General features: G+C 58.0%; 2 protein-coding genes across 4 annotated transcripts; one reads left to right on the top strand and one right to left on the bottom strand.

Moving 5' to 3' along the window:
* The first annotated feature begins 6,624 nt into the window (after positions 1 to 6,624).
* Positions 6,625 to 10,027, top strand: RAX2 (retina and anterior neural fold homeobox 2). Of its 2 annotated transcripts, none has more exons than XM_001100945.5 (3): positions 6,625 to 6,690; positions 7,090 to 7,314; positions 8,191 to 10,027. In XM_001100945.5, the coding sequence occupies exons 2-3, from the start codon at positions 7,099 to 7,101 to the stop codon at positions 8,527 to 8,529; spliced, it is 555 nt and encodes a 184-aa protein (XP_001100945.1). In that variant the 5' UTR covers positions 6,625 to 6,690; positions 7,090 to 7,098; the 3' UTR covers positions 8,530 to 10,027. The 2 variants fall into 2 exon arrangements, with proteins under 2 accessions (XP_001100945.1, XP_002801073.1); XM_002801027.4 differs by having other exon boundaries at positions 6,835 to 7,314.
* A 1,543-nt stretch (positions 10,028 to 11,570) lies between these two features.
* On the bottom strand, positions 11,571 to 16,565 carry MRPL54 (mitochondrial ribosomal protein L54). Of its 2 annotated transcripts, XM_077979181.1 has the most exons (4): positions 16,429 to 16,565; positions 14,307 to 14,472; positions 11,951 to 12,129; positions 11,571 to 11,678 (listed from the first exon to the last, which is right to left on the bottom strand). In XM_077979181.1, the coding sequence occupies exons 1-3, from the start codon at positions 16,544 to 16,546 to the stop codon at positions 11,997 to 11,999; spliced, it is 417 nt and encodes a 138-aa protein (XP_077835307.1). In that variant the 5' UTR covers positions 16,547 to 16,565; the 3' UTR covers positions 11,571 to 11,678; positions 11,951 to 11,996. The 2 variants fall into 2 exon arrangements, with proteins under 2 accessions (XP_077835307.1, XP_014977960.2); XM_015122474.3 differs by having other exon boundaries at positions 11,571 to 12,129.
* Positions 16,566 to 17,426: the final 861 nt, after the last annotated feature.

Here is a 17,426-nt window from a genome sequence, read left to right as displayed (position 1 = left end):
TGTGCCCTGGCCCCAGCAGTCACCTCCCTCCTCTGTGGAACCCACTGCAGCCCACATGATGGGATCGATTAATTGGGACCCCACTGATCCTTGGCCTTGTCTTTGGCACCCACCAGCCCCAAGCCCCTGCCTCCTGCAGCCATGTGCCCGCACACGGGGCCTCCGCATCTTTGCCCATGGAGGATCCACCCAGCTGGAACCTGCCCGCTGGCCACTGTGGGGACATCGTTCCCCGGGGAATTCTGGGCAGGAGACCCACTTGCCATTACCCGTGGGTTCCCCACTGCAGTCCCCCAGGGGATGCTGTATTCAGTGGTGGGGACCCCATCCCAACCCGTGGGATCTCGGGAGGCTGCCAGCAGCCCTCAAGGTCCAAGTCTCCCCTCCCACCACAGCCCTCTACATCCCTATGGGAGCCCCCATGATGGGAGCCCCAGGAAGGTCTGTGTGTGTCGCAGCTGCCCTGTTTAGGGATGGCCTGGGGAGGCCACCCTCCTCCTCCTGCCTCCCCCATTCATGGGCAGCCACCATGTTGAGCACTTTCAGGTCAAATCCCCAAAATGCCGCTGGAGGTGAGTGCCAAGATTACACCGATTTCACAGACGCGGACACTGAAGCCCAGAGAGGGCAGGTCGCTCACGCTGGGTTGCCACAAGAAGATATGGTAGAGCCTGGATTTGAATCTGGGCCTGTCTGGGTCCACAGCCCAGGTTTCGTTCCCCTCTCTTCCCGCTCCAGCCTCTCCCACTTCTGCATGTCCCTCACTTCTGCTTCTTTCATCATGGTCTGAACCAATCATGAAAATCTCACCCATCACCCACCCATCCACCCAGTATCTACTCATCCATCCATCCAATCACCATCCACTCATCCATCCATCCACTCAATCACCATCCACTCATGCATCCACCCACCACCCACCATGCACTCATCCATCCATCCACCCACCCACCATCCACCCATCCATTCACCCACCCACCATCTACTCATCCATCCATCCACCCACCATCCACCCATCTATTCACCCACCCACCATCTACTCATCCATCCATCCACCCACCCACCCACCATCCACTCATCCATCCACCCACCCACCCACCATCCACCCACCCACCATCCACCCACCTATCCATCCACCCACACATCATCCATCCACCCACCCACCATCTACTCATTCATCCATCCACCCAATCACCCATCCATCCATCTACCCACCATCCACTCATCCATCCATCCACCCACCATCTACTCATCCATACATCCACCCACCCAGTCACCCATCCATACATCCACCCACCTATCCATCCACCCACACATCATCCATCCACCCACCATCCACTCATCCATCTACCCATCATCCACTCATCCATCCATCCACTATCCACTCATCCATCCATCCACCCACCCACCATCCACTCATTCATCCATCCACCCACCATCCACCCATGCACCCACCCTATTCATTCATCCATGTGTCCATCCACCCACTCACCCATCCATCCACCCACCCATCTACCCAACCATACACCCATCCATCCATCCACCTACACATCTACCCATCTGCTCATCCATTCACCCATCCATCCATCCACCCACCAATCATCCATCCATGCATCCATCCACCCACCCATCCACTTGTCCGTCCACCCATCCATCCATCCATCCATACATACATCCACCCATCCACCTGTGCACCCACCTATTTATCCATCCACCCATGTATCCACCCATCCACCTACCCATCCACCGACCAATCATACATCTACCATCCACCCATCCACACATCCATCCATCCATCCACCCAGCATCCACTCATCCATCCACCCAATCATCCACCATCCACCCACCTATTCATCCATCCACCCATGTGTCCATCCACCCATACATCTACCTGTTCACTCACCCGTCCACCCATCCATCTACCTACTATCCATTCATCTATCCACCCATCTACCTATTCATCCATCCATCCACCCATCCATCCATCCACTCACCATCTACTCATCCACCAATCATCCATCCACCCACACATCTACCATCCACCCACCTATTCATCCATCCACCCGTGTCCATCGACCCACACATCTACCTGTCCACTCACCCATCCATCCATCCATCCACCTACTATCCACTCATCCATCCACCCATGCATCCATCCACCCATCCATCCATCCACTCACCATCCACTCATCTACCAATCATCCATCCACCCACATATCCACCATCCATCCATCCATCCACCCATGCATCCATCCACCTGTCCACCCATCCATTCACCCATACACCTACCATCCACTCACATATCTGTCCACCCATTTATCTACCCATCATCCATCCACACACCCATCCATCCTTCCATTCATCCATCCACCCACCCATCCTCCTGTCCCCACCCATTCACCCATCCATGCATGCATCCATCCACTTATCCATCTCCCCACGCATCCATCTCCCACCCATTCCCATGTCCATCCATCTACCCATCCATTCATCTACCCACCCATCCACTCTATTCATCCATCTCTCCATCCACTGTTCCACTGATCCACCCACCCATTCATCCATCCCTCCATCCACCTACCCACCCACCATCCATTCACACATCCATCCACCCCTCCTCTTCACTTAACAAAGCCAGGCTGAAGGAGGTGTCAGAAGCCATGGAGAAAGGGTACCACATGGAGCCCCCCAAGGGCTGTCCAGGCCCCGTGTACGTCCTCAGAGCAGCAGCTGGGAGGCAGAGCCCACCTGCCGGGCACCTTCCACAAGTTGTCTGAGAAGCTGGCCTGGGAGCTGTGCGGCACGGGCGCCCCGGCCTCTGTCTCAAGGCTACTGTGCTGGCCCTCTGGGTACTGAGTATCACTGCAGCTGCTGCAGTGACAGCTGTCAGATGACACTGTCCTTGGACAGAGGCAGTCCAAATGTCCAGGGACCTAGCAGGCTGACCCTGTGACTCTGGGGGACAGAATGGCAGGGAAACACTGGCCCTCCTGCCCACTCTGGCACAGTGGGTCTGGATCCACTTTGCACATGCAGGTTCAATCCTGACTCGCCCCCCAGCTGTGTGACGCTGGCCCTGGGGTGACAGCCCTGGTTTGCTCAGGGGTGAGGGCTGTTCCAGGGTATGCGACTTTAGAGCTAAAACCGGGAAAGTCCCGGGCAAACGGGCGAGGTGGCCCCTACTGGGAAAGCTTTTTCCCTCTCTGGGCCTTAGCAGCCTCCTCCAGTCAACGGGCACCTTTTCCTAGAGGGGCAGGAGGGCCCCCAGGCCCACAGCAGTGAAGGGAGGGGCACCTAGAAGGCAGGCATATAGCTGGTGCCCCATTATTGCTGGGACGGTCCAACACCTGCTCTCAGTTGAGTCTCCCATGGAGCCAGCCTTGAGGATACACAGAGAGGAGTCTCTGGCCAGGCTGGGCACGGCCTCCACTCCAGGACTCCCGGGCCACCCTCCCATCCTGGCCAAGCTGAGACACGGAAATGTCCCAAGGTCATGCTGACCTCCTATGCGGCCCCCTTAAAGCCCTGCACACCCTCGGGGCTCACTTTCCACACCAGCACCGGAGGCAGGTTAGTGGTTCTTTCTGGGGGATAATTGAAAGGTAGAAGCTGGAGGGGCCTGGCCCCTGCCTAATCCGCTGCGGGGGGCCACCTGTCCCCTGGGCCCTGCCCGCCCGGCCCACACTCCTAATCCGGCCCTCTAAGCTGACACAGCGTCTGCAGCTTTTGCCTGTCCGGCTAAGTCGCCCAAAGCCCCCCCCCACCAGCGCCTCACGCCACGGTCCTTCCTGCGGCCTCTTAACCCACACTGGCCAATTAGTTAATTGGGGTCTGAGATCTGAAGCAGCTCGTTAGCGCTCTAAAGTGATGAAGCAATCAGGGCAATTCTCTCTCCCCACCCTGTAGCCCTGTGCCTCGATGGACAACAGGCCTGGCTCTGCCCTGGACACAGAGCGTGGTGGGCCCACCTTGCCAATGGGCAGCTGAGGCCGGGGGAGGCACCTGGAGCCTCAGAAGCTGCAGCCGTCCCTCTGGCCCAGGCTTGAACCCCTGTGTCCCTCCGCACCTTGCCCACCTGAACTTGGCCCCTGGGATTGGGGAGCTACACCCGGATCCAGAGTCGAAGCCACCTGCCCCCTGGGTTCTGACCCGGACTCCTCTGGGGCCTGGGCACCCGGTTTCTCATATGTGTGTGTGTCACGCCTTTCTCTGTCTCTCTTTGTGTGTCTCTCTCCCTTCAAAGCCAGCATGCCAACATTCTGGAGGGATCTCTCTCTACTTCACTTTGCACCCGCCCCTTCGCCCATCCGCAGGCCTGGGTCTCCCCTCACTCCACTGCAGTCACCTCCCCCATGTCCTCCGTGTCACTAAATCAAGCCTCCCCTCATCTCCCCTTCCCACTGCCCCTGGAGTACCCTCTCCTTTCCGTGTCCAGGGCGCTCCCCTGCCTGAGCCCCCTGGCTCCTTGGACTTGGGGGGCACTGGTCTCTGGAGCTTTCCTGGAGCCCACTCCACCTCTCAGGCCTCCGCCTCTGAAACAGTCCCACCTCACAGTCCACAATGCGCCTGGACATCGCCCTTGCACCTCCACGCCCACACCCTGCCCCTCTCCAACTTCCTTCCTCTGGAATCGCTACCCCCTCCCTTCTGTCCTCCCCATCCCCCAGCCCTTGGCCTGACCAGGCCCTTTAGCCTCGCCTGCCGGGCACCTGCCCTTGGTTTCTCAGCTGCTCATCATTGATGTTTGTATAAAATGCCAGTGTGTCCCTGCTCCACAACCTCCCATGGCTCCCCAGCACCCCATCCTTCACACCCCATGTGTCCAGAACTTGCGGCTTTGCACTCCATCTTCCATTCTCACCACCTTCCGTAACATAGCAACCTGGCCGGGCGGGAGTTCAAGACCAGCCTGGCCAACATGGTGAAACCCCATCTTTAGTAAAAATACAAAAATTAGCCGGGCATGGTGGCTCATGCCTGTAATCCCAGCACTTTGGGAGGCCGAGGCAGGTGGATCACGAGGTCAGGAGACTGAGACCATCCTGGCTAACACGGTGAAACCCCGTGTGTACTAAAAATACAAAAAATTAGCTGGGCGTGGTGGCGGGCGCCTGTAGTCCCAGCTACTCGAGAGGATGAGGCAGGAGAATGGCGTGAACCCGGGAGGTGGAGCTTGCAGTGAGCCGAGATCGTACCACTGCACTCCAGCCTGGGCAACAGAGCAAGAGTCTGTCTCAAAAAAAAAAAAACAAATTACCTGGGCGTGGTGGCAGGTGCCTGCAATCCCAGCTACTCGGGAGGCTGAGGCAGAAGAATCGCCTGAACCTGGGAGGCAGAGGTTGCAGTGAACCAAGATTGCGCCACTGCACTCCAGCCTGAGCAATAGAGGGAGACTCAGTCTCAAAAAAACAAAAATAGGCCAGGTGCGGTGGCTCACATCTATAATCCCAGCACTTTGGGAGGCCAAGGCGGGCAGATCACGAGGTCAGGAGTTCGAGACCAGCCTGGCCAACATGGTGAAACCCTGTCCGCACTAAAAAATACAAAAATTAGCTGGGCGTGGTGGTGGGTGCCTGTAATCCCAGGTACTCAGGAGGCTGAGGCAGGAGAATTGCTTGAACCCGGGAGGCAGAGGTTGCAGTGAGCTGAGATCTGAGATCACGCTGCTGCACTCCAGCCTGGGTGACAGAGCGAGACTCTGTCTCAAAAAATAAAACAAACAAACAAACAAAAAATATAGGAACCCACCTTGCCCCCACAGGCCCCTTCCTGTGGGTTTTCTCCCCAGGCTCGTGGCCACTGGCCATGCTCTGCATTTTAACACAGTCGCTGGTTGTCTGTTTGCCCCGCTAGAAAGTCAGCCCCGTGTCTTCTGTCTGTTTTGGTCACTACTGCTGTGAGCAGTACCTGGTACACAGTAAGTGCTCAATAAGTGCTTATTGAACGAATGAATGGTGAACTTCTTTTTCTTTTTGAGACGAGTTTCACTCCAGCCCAGGCTGGAGTGCAGTGGCGCGATCTTGGCTCTTGACCTCAGGTGGTCCACCCGCCTCAGCCTCCCCAAAGTCTTGGGGTTACAGGTGTGAGCCACCGCGCCCGTCTGTGAATGGTGAACTCCTATTCATACCTCAAGACTCAGTTAAAAGGGCCTCTGCCCCTTGTGTCCAGAAGAGCCAACTGCAGTGCCTTCACCTCTGGGACCTCAGCTTCCCCAACCCCCTCTGACCTCTGTGAGTCCTAAGACACCTTTTTCTGCCCCCAGCAGATAAAAGTATTAACAATGGGCATTCATTAAGTGCCCCCTGTATGCCAATTTCTGTGCGATGCTCTGAGAAGCTGAAATCCCCCCAGGGTAGGTCCTAGTGTGGCAGTTTTACAGCCAGGGAAACTGAGGCCCAGGGAGGAAGAGCCCCGTGGCATCTTATGGCGAGGGGCGGTGGAGCCTGGCAGACTATCCCCCCAGCCTCCACCTGGAGCTGCAGCCCTCCGCCCACCCTGCCCTCCCTCCTGGCTCAGGACAGCCCGGGGACCGAGTGGGAGGTGCCGCCTCAATTAATCACCTTGAGCTAATCCTCCCCCACCCAACCCCGACCCGGCTCAGGTCTGGCAGGGCCAGGCCACAGCAGACGCGGCGCCGGGCCCGCTGGGGCAGGTGCCCTGTGGAGATTGACAGAGGGGCTGCCGTGGGCGGTGAGTGCAGGGTGGGCACTGGTGGGCCTGTGTGGGAGGTGGTGGGGGCAGAGATCCCCCCCAGGGTGGAGGGATTAGGGTGTGAGAAGGGATCCTGCCTTCCTTGGGGGGGGCATCCTTGACCCCCCCCCGCCACACACACAGGCCGTGACAGCCACAGAGAGGGGAAGAGAAAACAGGGACGGTGACACACACAGAAGGAAGAACAGACAGAGGCCCAGCAGGAGACCCCCACAAGCCCGAGGAGGACAGCCCGGGGATGCAGAGCGCATGCCGGCCCCAGTGGAGGGAACAGATCTCCCCGGAGCCGGGAGGCAAGCCTGGGGCTCCCCTGCCCTGTCCCTGCCGGTAGCCCCCCCGGCCGTCTCCCCGCCATCTGTCCCGCTGCCGTCTCGCCAGGTGGGAGCCATGTTCCTGAGCCCGGGCGAGGGCCCGGCGGCCGAGGGTGGGAGTCTGGGGCCGGGCGAGGAGGCCCCCAAGAAGAAGCACCGGAGGAACCGCACCACCTTCACCACCTACCAGCTGCACCAGCTGGAGCGGGCGTTCGAGGCCTCCCACTACCCGGATGTCTACAGCCGTGAGGAGCTGGCGGCCAAGGTGCACCTACCTGAGGTGCGCGTGCAGGTGAGGGCACCCCCCAAAACACACACCTTTCACAGCCTGTGGAGGGAGGCGAAGCAGGATCCTGACCCTCCCGGCGCATGAGCAGAAGAGAAGCTAGGAAGGCTTCCTGGAGGAGGGGGTGTGGGAGCTGAGGTTTTGACATTTGGGGCCGGGCGCGGTGGCTCAAGCCTGTAATCCCAGCACTTTGGGAGGCTGAGACGGGCGGATCACGAGGTCAGGAGATCGAGAGCATCCTGACTAACACGGTGAAACCCCGTCTCTACTAAAAAAAAAAAACAAAAAAACTAGCCGGGCAAGGTGGCGGATGCCTGTAGTCACAGCTACTCGGGAGGCTGAGGCAGGAGAATGGCGGGAACCCGGGAGGCGGAGCTTGCAGTGAGCTGAGATCCGGCCACTGCACTCCAGCCTGGGCGACAGAGCAAGACTCCGTCTCAAAAAACAAAACAAAACAAAACAAAACAAAGACATTTGAGTAGGAGTGTCCCAGCTGGGAAGGAAAAGGGGCATTTTTCTAGGCATCCTGAACAGTGTGTGCAAAGGCGTGGAGGGGTTAAGTTGGAGGCGTTTCCCTTGAGCCAGGTGTGAAGTGGGTGAAGGAGGAGGCAGAGAATGGTGCGGGTAACGATGCCTTTGGAGGCCTTGAGTGATAAGGGCCAAGGGAGACCAAGGAGGGGAGTGAGGAGTTGGAGGGGAGCCTGGGCTTAGGGAACGCTTCGGAGATCCTCATCTTCTTGGGACGAAACAGCAAAGCAGCAGGTGTGAGTTGGGTCAGCTGGGAGGCGGAACCCCCAGGGCTGGGGTGTGCAGAGGACCTCCAAGGAGTGGCGGGGAGCAGCTGAGCTCACAGCATCCCCCGTTCCCTCTCACACCCTCCAGGTGTGGTTCCAGAACCGCCGGGCCAAGTGGCGCCGCCAGGAGCGGCTGGAGTCAGGCTCGGGTGCCGTGGCAGCCCCGAGACTTCCTGAGGCCCCGGCGCTGCCCTTCGCCCGCCCCCCGGCCATGTCGCTGCCCCTGGAGCCCTGGTTGGGCCCTGGACCGCCGGCCGTTCCAGGCCTCCCCCGCCTCCTGGGCCCGGGCCCGGGGCTGCAAGCATCCTTCGGGCCTCATGCCTTTGCTCCTACCTTCGCAGACGGCTTCGCCCTGGAGGAGGCGTCCCTGCGGCTGCTGGCCAAGGAACACGCACAGGCTCTGGACAGGGCTTGGCCGCCAGCCTGAGCCTGCTGCCCTCCTGGGCCCCCTCCTCGGTTCAGCCTGAGAGCTGGAGACGTGCCCTGGTGACAGCCACCACGCCTTGGCCTAGGCTGAGGTCACGGAGCAACCGTGGTCAGGCCAGGCCACCATCACTGGGGAGCGGGACCAGAGACAGGCTGCTGGGTCCCCCGCCCCCATCCTGTCTCCCACCCGATCACCACCCGTCCTGCTGGCAGCGGACCGGCCCCAGTGTCAGGCAGGAGGTGATCCAAGTATTCCTAGGCCAGGGACGGGGACCCTCCTCCCCTCCTGGGGCCTCAGTCTCCCGTCTGTTAATGGGGTGTGGGGGCCTCTGAGGTTCCCGGGCTGTGAGGCTGAGTGGCGGGGCCGCTGACTCTGTAAGATGAGTGTACATCTCTCTGCTGCTCCCACTCCCCATCAGCAGAGCTGCCCGCTCTCCAGGCTCCCGGTCCCCCCGAAATGACAGTAACGGCAGCTCCCGCGAGCCTGCTCTCCTTTCACGGTGCACCCACCACGTGAGCGCTCCCCTCTCTGTTGCGCCCTGGACCTCGGGCACAGCCGTCAGCCCATTCTACAGAGAGGGAAACTGGGGCTCAGGCAGGAAGCCAGGTCCCCAAGGTTGCACGGCTAGGAGTGGGTGAAGCTGCCTTTCAGACCCATCACCGGCCCCCCCATCCGAGGCACGGCAGCAGGTTCTGGAGGGAGGGTGGGGCCTCGTGTGGAGGCTGGCTGGTGCTGGCTGTGTCGTCATCAGCCCCTGTTCCTCGCGTCCCCACAGACCCCAGGCCCCGTGCATGTCCTCCAGCCCTGCGGAGGCACGGCTGGCGTCTGCTCTGTCCAACCCAGTTGCATTGCCCAAGAGCTCTGAGGAAGGAGGCTGTCGCGGGGCTGAGAACCCGCTGTGACTGGCAAGCATGGCTGGCCCAGTGCAGCAGGAGGGGCCCTGAGCCATGGGATGGGACAGTCTTGGCCAGGGCCACCCCCTGAGACAGAAGTGCGGCACCAGGGCAGGAGCTGCAGTAGCTACCCTCCTCGTCTCCAGCCCGGGCTCCCCAGATCACTCCCAGATCACCGGGGCACCCCATCTCCAGGCGGCACCTCACAAACTAGTCTTGTGGCCCAACGCCCAGCCAATGTCACTGTGCACCAGGCACTGGGGACACGGCAGTAAGCACAAGAAAGATTTTTTTTTCTTTTTAACCTAAACCAGGCCAGGTGCGGTGGCTCATGCCTGTAATCCCAGTGCTTTGGGACGCTGAGGTGGGAGGATTGCTTGAGACCAGTCTGGGTGACATAGCAAGACTCAGTCTCCACAAACATTTTTAAAACGTGCCAGGTGTAGTGGTGCACACTTGTCATCCCAGGGACCCGAGAAGCTGAGGCAGGAGGATTGCTTGAGCCCAGAAGGTCGAGGCTGAGCTGTGATCACACCACTGCATTCCAGCCTGTGCAACAGAGCCAGACCCCGACTCAAAACAAATAAATAAAAAACAAACCTAAAGCATAAGACTTCAGTGATAAGCGATAGGGAGAAAAACCAACCAGGAAAGGCAGATGGGGAGCGTGGCAGGGGCTGCAATTGTAACAGGGAGTTCTGGAGGAGGGGAGGCTGGCGTGAAGGTGGAGACCGGGGCGGGAGGGAGGTGGTCTAGGGGAGGAGGGGGCTGGGCAGAGGCATAGGCCGTGCAAAGGCCCTGGGGCAGGGCCGCGCCTGGTGCATTGGCAGAATAGCAAGGAGGCCCGTGTGGCTGGAGTAGAGTGAGGAGGGGGAGGAGGGAGGTGACGGGGAGGCCAGGCAGGGCAGTGGCTGTTATAACTTTGATTTTTGCCCTGAGAACCTTGGGGAATAACAGGAGGGTGGGAACAGGGCTGGCACCACCTGCTGTGAGTGCAAGAGAAGGCGTGCTCACACCCCCGCCTGCCCAGGGAGGCCACCGGGGACAGCAGGTGCGTGGTAATCCGCTCCACTCCAGAGTTCCCTAAGAGGATGAAGGTTAGGGTTTCCCTGGGACGGGAAGAATTAGCCTCGGGTCCTCACCCCGCCCCTCCAGCTTGTGGACAGAGGAAGCCAGAGGGTGGGTGAGCCCAGCCCAAAGCCCCTAGGGTACCCACCTAGGAATGGGTGGGGCTGCTGTGGCAAGGGTAGGGATGAGGGCATGACCTTTGGGGGTTCTGCAGGATGTGGGGTCCATGAGGTGATCTACCCCCACCAAGAGGCCCCATCACTCCCTAACTAGGTGTCCCCCCCCCCCGCCTCCTCCAATCTGGTGCGCTCCAGCCCTCAGGATCCCGCCCCATTGCTCCTCATCACAGCCAGGCAGGGCAGGAGTTGGGACTGCAGGGAGGTCAGTCCTCACTCGGGCTGTGGGTCAGGGTCAGGGTGCTGAAAGCAGACTCCAGAGGGTGGACTGGGGGCGGAGGTTGAGACCTGGGCTCCAGTGGAGTGGACAGAGGACTTGGGGGTGGAGAAGGAAGGCCCAAGCCCCTGGGCTCCAGGGATAGGCCATTGAGGACCACGCTGTGACTGTGGCAGGAAGGAAGGGGCAGTCCCTTCCCTCTGATTCTACTTGCTGTGCTGGTGAGGACATCAGCCAGGAGCCCTGGGGCTACCCTGCCCATGAGTGCGAGCCCCTGGGGGATCCAAGGACCCTGAGATGGAGAGGGCCTTGGGTCTGAATATGGAAGCACCTGGATCCAGCCACACCTGCAGCCACACCGCTACCCCCCCGGACATCTCTGTTCTTGAAGCTCATAAAGCCTCTTTTCTGACTCCGACGGCTTGAGTTAGGTTTGAGTCCCTTGCAACCAAGAGCGGCTTAGCTAGGACAACCCCCTCACCCAGCAGCTTGAGATTTGGGGCTCGGGCCTCGTGGGCGGTGTCAGGAACTCCAGGATTTGGGAAGAGAAGCCCACCAAGGGTCCAGAGGCACAGGGGACCTGCAGACGGCCCGCCAGTGGCTGGCGTGGAGGCCGGGATCCCTGGGGTCTGAAGGGCCCACTTCCCACCAGACCGACGCCAGACAATACCAAGGGGCACCAGGGTCTACTCAGAAAGGTTTTTATTGGTCTTCAGGGCCCTAGTCCAGCCCCACTGTGGGGTCACATGGAAACCCAGGCCTCTTGTCTCACAAAAGTCGGCGTCCTCTGGGAAACTGGCAAGTCCTCAGTGTGGGCGTGGGGGAGGCCGGGCCCACCACGCTACGCGGCAAGCCCTCGGGGCAGGGGGCGGGGAGGCCGGGCCCACCACGCTACGCTACGCGGCAAGCCCTCGGGGCGGGGGTCGGGGGTGCCGGGCCCACCACACTACGCTACGCGGCAAGCCCTCGGGGCGGGGGTCGGGGGTGCCGGGCCCACCACGCTACGCTACGCGGCAAGCCCTCGGGGCGGGGGTCGGGGGGCGGGGGTGCCGGGCCCACCACGCTACGCAGCAAGCCCTCGGGGCGGGGGGCGGGGAGGCCGGGCCCACCACGCTACAACTTCTTGTTCTTGCTCAGCCGGTTGTGGCGCCAGATGTTCTGTTTCCGCAGCAGCCGCCAGTACTCCCGGGTCTCAGGATCCAGCTCCTCCAGGGTCTTTGGGGGGCCCAAGTTCATCTCGAACAGCCTGACGAGGGCGCAGGCAGGAATCAGAGCTACACGGCGACCCCCTGGGCCACCTGGTGTCCTGGGCACCTCGGGCAGAGGCGGCGACAGGGCCGGGTCCCAAGCCCACTGGTTAGCTGCATGATCTCGGGGTGGTCCTTCCCGGATCCTGGGCTGGGAGGGTCCCTGGCCGTGCAGCAGTGCAGCCAACTGCACCCCAATGGCACAACATCTGAGGCTGGCACATGCCAAGCCCTCTCCTGCCTCCCAGTACTGTCCACACCAGGCCACCTGTCCCCACTTGCTCAGACTTCCTGACCCTCCCCAGGCTGCAGATCAGCTTGGGGCCACAGCAGAGCCCTTCCCGCAGCCCACAGGCCCTGTCCTCGCCTCCTCGCTCTCTCGCCCTCCTCACTCTGCTCCAGCCACACACGCCTCCCGGCTGTTCCTCCAGCACACTAGGTGCGGTCCTGCCCCGGGGCCTTTACACAGGCTGTGTCCATTGCCTGAAAAACCCCTTCCACCCACTCACGTCTTGGCTTCTGTGTCCCCCAAACCTCAGACCAGAGCAGCCAGATGTCCCTGCTCTGTCATTCTCCTGCCCCCTTCCCGGAAGTGTCGCCACCACAGCTGCCTGACTTCCTGCTTCCCGTCTGCCTCCCCAGCTAGTTCTGCCAGTGGTGACTTGTGTCTATTTTGAGCCCTTCTGTATCCTGAAGCCTAGAGCAAGGGCCTGGCAGGCAGTCAGTGGTCAATAAGTATTTGCAGGCCGGGCGCGGTGGCTCACACCTGTAGTCCCAGCACTTTGGGAGGCCAGGGCAGGTGGATCGCGAGGTTAGGAGTTCGAGACTAGCCTGGAGAACATGGGGAAACCCCGTCTCTACTAAGAATACAAAAATTAGCTGGGTGTGGTGGCGGGCACCTGTAATCCCAGCTACTCGGCAGGCTGAGGCAGGAGAATTGTCTGAACCTGGGAGGCAGAGGTTGCAGTGAGCTGAGATCATGCCACTGCACTCCAGCCAGGGCAATAAGAGCAAAACTCTGTCTTAAAAAAAAAAAAAACAAAAACAAACACACACACACACAAAATTAGCCAGGCATGGGGGCGCATGCCTGTAGTCCCAGCTACTCTGAAGGCTGAGGCAGGAGAATCATCTGAACCCAGGAGGCAGAGTTTGCAGTGAGCCGAGATCGTGTGACTGCATTCCAGACTGGGTGACAGAGTGAGACTCCATCTCAAAGAAAAAAACTTTTTTTTTTTTTTTTTTTTGGAGACCAAATCTCACTCTGTCGCCCAGGCTGGAGTGCAGTGGTGTGACCTTGGCTCACTGCAACGTCCGCCTCCCAGGCTCAAGCAATTCTCGTGCCTCAGCCTCCCAAGTAACTGGGACTACAGGCATGAGCCACCACCCCCAGCTAATTTATATATATATATTATATATTACATATGTAAAATACATAAAATATACATGTTATATATAGAGAGAGACAGAGTTTCGCTCTGTCGCCCAGGCTGGAGTGCAGTGGTGCGATCTGGGCTCACTGCAAGTTCCGCCTCCCAGGTTCACGCCATTCTGCCTCAGTCTCCCAAGTAGCTGGGACTACAGGCGCCCACCACCACTCCCGGCTAACTTTTTGTACTTTTTTTAGTAGAGATAGGGTTTCGCTGTGTTAGCCAGGATGGTCTCGATCTCCTGACCTGGTGATCTGCCCGCCTCGGCCTCCCAGAGTGCTGGGATTACAGGCGTGAGCCACTGCACCCGGCCAATTTTATACTTTTAGTAGAGACGGGGTTTCACCATGTTGGCCAGGCTGGTCTCGAACTCCTGACCTCAAGTGATCCAACCACCTCGGCCTCCCAAAGTGCTGGGATTATGGGCGTGAGCCACTGAGCCCAGCCTGAAAAAAAAAACTTTTTAAGTATTTGCTTAAGAAGAAAGAGCATCGTTTTAGGTACTTGACAGGCGTTCTAATCTCATGAATTCCTCACAGCCCTTGGAGGGAGGGATGGGTCCCATCACCCCGTTACAGATGAGACCACCCAGATGCAGAGCCCTGAAGCCCCTGCCCTGAAGCCAGGATGGGTAGGTATGACTGTTAGGCTCTGGCTGGAGTGGGGATCCGCCTCTCCCAGAAGGGGTCCTCCTGGGGCGGAGGAAGGAATAGTCAGTGCAGGATGACACAGCCTGGTCCACTCACCATTCAGGGTACTCAGCATCCGGTTTCAGGGGTACATCCTGCCCTTCCTTGTAGATGTTGACGCCCATGGCGTATGTGGTGAGCCGGACAGGGTCTGTGCATACGTCGGGGTCCTTGAGGGCCTCACTGGGCACTGCACCTTTTCCGGATTTGCCCCCCTTCATAACTGGGGGGAGGAGAGGGAGAGTCATTTCAGCCCAGTCCCTCCCCTGGAAGCCAAGGTGGCCTCACCCCCTCACTGGACTCTGCCACACTAAAAACTTTTTTTTTTTTTTTTGAGATGGAGTCTCACTCTGTTGCCTACGCTGGAGTGCAATGGCATGATCTTGGCTCACTGCAAGCTCTGCCTCCCAGGTTCACGCCATTCTCCTGCCTCAGCTTCCCGAGTAGCTGGGACTACAGGCGCCCGCCACCTCGCCCGGCTAATTTTTCCGTATTTTTAGTAGAGACGGGGTTTCACTGTGTTAGCCAGGATGGTCTCGATCTCCCGACCTCGTGATCTGCCCACCTCGGCCTCCCAAAGTGCTGGGATTACAGGCGTGAACCACCACGTTCGGCCACTCAAAACTTTTCTTTTAAAGACAGGGTCTCGGCCAGGCATAGTGGCTCACGCCTGTAATCTCAGCACTATGGGAGGCCGAGGTGGGCAGATCACTTGAGGTCAGGTGAGTTTAAGACTAGCCTGGCCAACATGGTGAAACCCCATCTCTACTAAAAAAAAAAAAATTAGCTGGGCATAGTGGCGCATGCCTGTGATCCCAGCTACTCGGGAGGCTGAGGTAGGACAATCGCTTGAACCCAGGAGGCGGAGCTTGCAGTGAGCCGAGATCACATCACTGCACTCCAGCCTGGGTAACAGAGCAAGACTCCATCTCAAAAAAAAAAAAAAAAATCTAAAAAAATTTAAAAATAAAGGCAGCCCAGGTTGGAGTGCAGGGGCACAATCATGGTTCACTGCAGCCTCAAACTCCCAGGCTCAAGCGATCCTCCTGCCTCTGCCTCCCCAGTAGCTGAGATCACAGGTGTGAGCCACCATGCCCCACTTATTTTTATTTTTTTTAATTTATTTTTGAGACGGAGTGTCACTGGGTCGCCCAGGCTGGAGTGCAGTGGTGCGATCTTGGCTCACGGCAACCTCCGCCTCCCGGGTTTAAGCGATTCTCCTGTCTCAGCCTCCCGAGTAGCTGGGATTACAGGCACGAGCTGCCATGTCCGGCTAATTTTTTGTACTTTTAGTAGAGGTTTCACCGTGTTGGCCAGGCTGGTCTCGAACTCCTGACCTCAAGTGATGCACCTGCCTCAGCCTCTCAAAGTGCTGGGATTACAGGCGTGAGCTACCGTGCCAGGCACTTATTTTTTATACAAACAGGGTCCTGCTATGTGGCCCAGGCTGGTCTTGTACTCCTGGGTTCAAGCGATCGATCATGCCTCCTTGGCCTCCCAAAGTGCTGGGAATAAAGATGTGAGCCACCATGCCTGGCCTCAAAATCACTTTAAGTGGGATTTAGACATAGCATTAAGTAACACCGATGCTTGGAATGACCAAGTCATTCAAGTTATATTGTCTGCTATGTGTCTGTCTTTAAGGCCGAACATTTGCCAATTTTCCCCTTTCAACAAAGGAGATCAGGCAAGGCTGTATCCAGCTAAACCTTAATAACCTTGGTTTGTTCTTGCTGAAGTGGCTAAGATTTAAATAGGCTCCATAGTTTCTTTGAATTTTTGGTAACGGCTTGGCCAAGGTCACCCTGCGATTTGGAGGCAGGCAGAGAAACAGGACTGGAACCCAAGTTCATGACCTCCCCAGACTCCCGGCAAATCCCTTCCAACCCGTTCCTGCGCAGTGAAACGCGTGGGCTCCACGTAACCCACACCCTCCTCCCAGGCCTCTCCCCAGCTGGCGCCTGCGCCCTCCGTCCAATCGCTAAGGTTATCTCCAAGCCAGACGCCCGAGCTCCAAGCGGCGCTGGGTCCCTCAAACTGCGCCTGCGCCTACAGCCTGGCATCCGCCTCTCTGCGTTTGCGCATTAGTTCTACCACCGCCTCCCCAACCAGCGCCTGCGCACTGCCAATTCCTCAGAGTACCCACCGTCCTCATTTGGTTCCTGTTAACCCAGCTCACCTGGTTTCTTAGCATAATCCCGGACCAGGAGCCTTCTAGGAGAGGCGGGGTCTAGGAGCTCCCGGGTCCCCCAGCCGGCCCATATCCGGGCAGCCCCTAAAAGGTGTCTGGTCGCCATGACGTATTGCGGGCAGCTTGCACGTGCACGTTTCCGGAAGACGTCAGTGGTCCAAGGGGTGCTCGGGAGTTGTAGGCCCCGTGGAGGTGTCTGGGAAATGTAGTCTCCCAAGTTCTCATACTCTATGATTTCTTTAGACTTGTAGACATACGTAGTTACTGTAGAAGGAGGCGTTCAAGGGCTATTTCATTGACTTCTTCTTGCCCTTCTTCAATTACATAACATTTACTAAAAATATCACACTTTATATGTTCCCGATTCCATCCAATGAGTAATTATTCAAAGCTTTAAAGAGATTAACAATGAGTCTAGGCCGGGCGCGGTGGCTCAAGCCTGTAATCCCAGCACTTTGGGAGGCCGAGACGGGCGGATCACGAGGTCAGGAGATCGAGACCATCCTGGCTGACACGGTGAAACCCCGTCTCTACTTTAAAAATACAAAAAACTAGCCGGGCGAGGTGGCGGCGCCTGTAGTCCCAGCTACTCGGGAGGCTGAGGCAGGAGAATGGCGTGAACCCGGGAGGCGGAGCTTGCAGTGAGCTGAGATCCGGCCACCGCACTCCAGCCTGGGCGGCAGAGCAAGACTCCGTCTCAAAAAAAAAAAAAAAAAAAAAAAAATTACAATGAGTCTAATATACCCCAGTAGGCCTGGAGTCTAATCACTGTTAATTTGTGTAACATCATATTTTTAACATTATTATATATTATATATATATAAAACACATAGTATGTATTATATATAATATACAAATTAATAATATGTATTTTATATATTCTTTTCCAGCCCTACTGCTAAATCCTTAACCCACTCGATCTAATTTAATCCTCACAATTAGGAGGTAGGTACTATTTTTTTTCCCCAGCTTATTAGTGAGGAAAC

This window comes from Macaca mulatta, chromosome 19, assembly GCF_049350105.2.
Source record: "Macaca mulatta isolate MMU2019108-1 chromosome 19, T2T-MMU8v2.0, whole genome shotgun sequence".
NCBI classification, from domain to species: Eukaryota; Metazoa; Chordata; class Mammalia; order Primates; family Cercopithecidae; genus Macaca; species Macaca mulatta.
This window is presented reverse-complemented; position numbering and strand designations above follow the sequence as displayed.

What these genes read in the sequence shown, in the direction of transcription:
- MRPL54 (XM_015122474.3), bottom strand. Translation starts at nt 16,546, where the DNA reads ATGGCGACCAGACACCTTTTAGGGGCTGCCCGGATATGGGCCGGCTGG. An exon ending in GGATTATGCTAAGAAACCAG is followed by an intron (nt 14,473 to 16,428) that starts GTGAGCTGGGTT and finishes TCCTCCCCCCAG; the next exon opens with TTATGAAGGGGGGCAAATCC. An exon ending in GATGCTGAGTACCCTGAATG is followed by an intron (nt 12,130 to 14,306) that starts GTGAGTGGACCA and finishes CGCCCTCGTCAG; the next exon opens with GCTGTTCGAGATGAACTTGG.
- RAX2 (XM_002801027.4), top strand. Translation starts at nt 6,961, where the DNA reads ATGCCGGCCCCAGTGGAGGGAACAGATCTCCCCGGAGCCGGGAGGCAA. An exon ending in TACCTGAGGTGCGCGTGCAG is followed by an intron (nt 7,315 to 8,190) that starts GTGAGGGCACCC and finishes CACACCCTCCAG; the next exon opens with GTGTGGTTCCAGAACCGCCG.